General features: G+C 36.4%; 1 protein-coding gene across 1 annotated transcript in view; it reads right to left on the minus strand.

Annotated features, from left to right (window-relative positions):
* Positions 1-3104, minus strand: part of LOC309685564 (cell cycle checkpoint protein RAD17-like) — a gene marked incomplete at its 5' end in the record, with an annotated part of 8864 nt that extends 5760 nt beyond the window's left edge. Inside the window, 4 exons of the mRNA XM_082501309.1 lie at positions 210-356; positions 885-1031; positions 1607-1692; positions 2910-3104. Coding sequence (XP_082357435.1) covers positions 210-356; positions 885-1031; positions 1607-1692; positions 2910-3104 — 575 coding nt within the window. The remainder of the gene's footprint in view (positions 1-209; positions 357-884; positions 1032-1606; positions 1693-2909) is intronic.
* Positions 3105-3408: the final 304 nt, after the last annotated feature.

Here is a 3408-nt window from a genome sequence, read left to right on the forward strand (position 1 = left end):
TGCCAACTTGGACACAGGAATCAGACTTTGTCAGAGGCCTCCAATTTATTTTTTCATTAAAGGAATAATACAAATGTAACTCTTCAAGCGAGTACTTTTTAGAAGTAGCTTGTATCAAAATAGGATATTTGACAAGTTTAGCAGTGTAAGCAGATCTCATCTATACTACTCAATTTCATACCTTACAAAAAAAAAAATTAAGCATTTACCTTTTTATTGATAAAGAACCACTGTGGTTTATGTAACGGACGGAATCCCATCCCTCCTTGGTGGTGGGCAAAGGCTCTGGATGTGTTTGAATGTATAACCCCTCGGGTAGCCACAGATGCACTGTATTCTTCCATCACAAGCCGTGTCTAAGAGAGAAATTGGACATTATGTGAACTCAAGGTCTCTGCACGGTGTGTCTCATTTGAACTAAAACACACTCTGTAATGGCAGTGACATGACACACCCAGAATATGTTCAGATTACTGTGAAACTTTTACTCAAACTAGCTGAATGAACAAGCTAGCTCAATTACTTCAGGGAAAAGGCATACAGACACCAACACATTTTTAGCATAAATCTGTTCTACTTAAAAACACTTTGTAGAATATTTTACAAACACTATAACCCACCATAATAAAATACCGACAGAAGTTGGACAAAACGTTAGTTGGACAAAACGTTGGACCTGCATCTCTTTTATAGTTGATGTACTTTAGCATTCATTAACAATTCACTGTCACCTATACTGCAAGTTTGAAGTGATATAGCTTAATTCTTACTGAAGTGCAAGAAAATTTCTTTCTACCATTCATAAACACTTAGAGAAAAATTTAAAAGCTGTATGCCAGAGTATTAAAAAAAAAAGTATGTGTGTATAAAAAGATGACACTTACACTCCAATTACTACAAAGGACATCAGCGGTGCTCAAATATTCACTGGCTCTCACCACATCATCTATATCAGAAAAAAAGTCTACATAGTTCTGGTGAAGGTATAAATTAAATATGCTTCCAGACATATGTGATTTTTCCACAATACCCTATTAGGACAAAAAAAAGTTCAAATTTTACATAGCGTGCAAGGAAAAACATCCTATAAAAGTTATGATACAGTTAGACAGCAGCTGGCACGCATGATCTATGAAGTGATGCTTATTACAAAAGGGAGGTTGGTTTGCTCCCAGAGAAGGCTAACAGTGGGGATGGAGGGGCAGAAGCCATTGCTGTCTTCAGCTCTATTCTTGGGTGGTAACAGAAAGGTGAACTCAGACTCCTCTTGGCAATGCACAGTGAAAGGATGAGAGGTAACAATCACTGGCTGCAGCAAGGGAAAGTCCACCTTCCAGCACAATTCCATCAGTGAGGTGAGAGAATCTCTATCTCTGGAGGTACTCAAAACTTGACAGATCAAGAGCCTGGGAACCTAGTCTACCTTTGAAGTTAGCCTCCAGAGGTCCCTTCCAGATTAATTATTCTGGAACTTAGACAGATTGAGTACACATATATTAAGATCGGTGACAAAACCACTGTGCTTGAGAATTTGCATCAATCACTTAAGAGTTTGTATTGGTTTTTTTCAAACCAAACTGGAATTGAGTAGTTATTGCAGGTGTACCTCAGGCTGAATAAGCAAGGTGTCTCGACGGTATTCTGATAAGTGAGCAGGCAGCTGAGGAATTTCTGATTCTGACACTGGTTCTCCTACAAAGGATTTTACAATCTTTAGTCTTTTAGTATCAGAAATGTTGTTACATTTCTGCACATAATCAATAAAGCCAAAAGAAAGAGACACACATTTCAGATTAGATATTAAAAATTAGAATAGAAATTTGATAGGCACAGGAATAGAGATGTATAACTGCATGAACATAGTTTTCACATATATTGAGCATAATTTTTAGCAACTGTCAACTCTACCAGCAACTAGATTACACCATGTTCAGTTCCCAGAAAGCTCTTGATGCAGGCATAAGTACTTAATTATATAGTCAATATTATATAGTCAACAACACGTAATTATTTAATTACACTTCATTTAACAAATGTAATTTAATTGTTTTCATATTCCCTCATCTCACTATTTCTCCTCAGTTGATTTTGGAACTAATATTGTTAATTATTCCTGAAATGTGGACAGCCAATTGCATTATGGATCCTGATTTAGCTGAGTGCAGGTAGTACTAGTTTAGTAAGTGCCAAATGCTTATGAATTATAGTTTTAAAATGTTAAAAAGACAGTACTGCAACCACACATAGGGAGCAGATAGGGAGTAAATTTACAGAACCTGAGTGTATAAAAAGCAGAACTTTCACTAGTAAGTAGTAGCATGGAAAGTATTTTGCAGAGGTGGAAAGGAAGACAGGGTATGACAAGTGGAAGAGGTTTTCAGTTCAGAAAGGAGAGAGCACATATGTCTGTTAAAGAGAAAAAAGGGTTCAGATAAACAGTAGGGAGGAAAAGACCACAGAAGTGAAACCCATATACACAAATAAGGGAAGCAGTACCTATGAAGGTGCAGGGGTGTTCTGTAACCTTCAGGAATACAGACAAGTACAGCACATAACCATACAACAATGTATAATTCTGCACAAAAGCAAAATTTACTTTTGTACAATACAACAAATGTGGTGGCTATCTATCTAGCCTTGTGTGCATGACAGCATGTGGACCTAACGCAACTAGAGTTACATAGTTTTATTACATACAGGTAGTACATCTTACTGAAACGTTTATTACCCAATAGATACAGACAGCTGCAATCTCAGTTACCACAAACTTTTATTACTGTTTTTATACTGCTATTAATGACCAAACATGCGACTTAGAGCTCATCCTAAGCCTTGCTTTAGCAAATCTAGCTATTAGCAACTGACATGCTTTGCCCATTGAAAGGAAGAATAAGTCAAAGCTTTCTTACTTTTGCAGTAAATTATTTTCCCCAGAGCATGGAAAAGAAAGATGGAAGCATCTTTGCCACCAATAGCTTGTATCTCCTGGTCTTCTGTAGTATCAGATTTACTTTTCTTTCTTACTTTAGATACTGCTGCTGCTTCACATTTTAGTGTAGAGCTCCTTTTCTTCCTTGACCAAAACTCTTTCTCCAATGAGCAGTCTACCAATAAAAGCAAAAATACAATCAGGATAAAGTACATGAATCCATAGAAGTTTCTATTATATTGCTACTGCTAATGTTCTAAACAAACAAATAATAATAAAAAAAACTGCCAAAAAGAAAAGGTTCTATAAATGAGTTTTCTCTTAGTGCTCCTATTTATTAGGAAGACAACCCATTCACCTAAACTAGCATGCTTCATTCCACTTCTGTCCCTTATGCCACAGCTAGGATGACAAGTACTTTTTTTGAATAATGTATACATATATTTAATTCATTCTAGTTCCGATGCATCCCCAACTTG

Source organism: Vanellus vanellus (assembly GCF_965231255.1).
Source record: "Vanellus vanellus genome assembly, contig: HAP1_SCAFFOLD_2197, whole genome shotgun sequence".
Classification (NCBI taxonomy): domain Eukaryota; kingdom Metazoa; phylum Chordata; class Aves; order Charadriiformes; family Charadriidae; genus Vanellus; species Vanellus vanellus.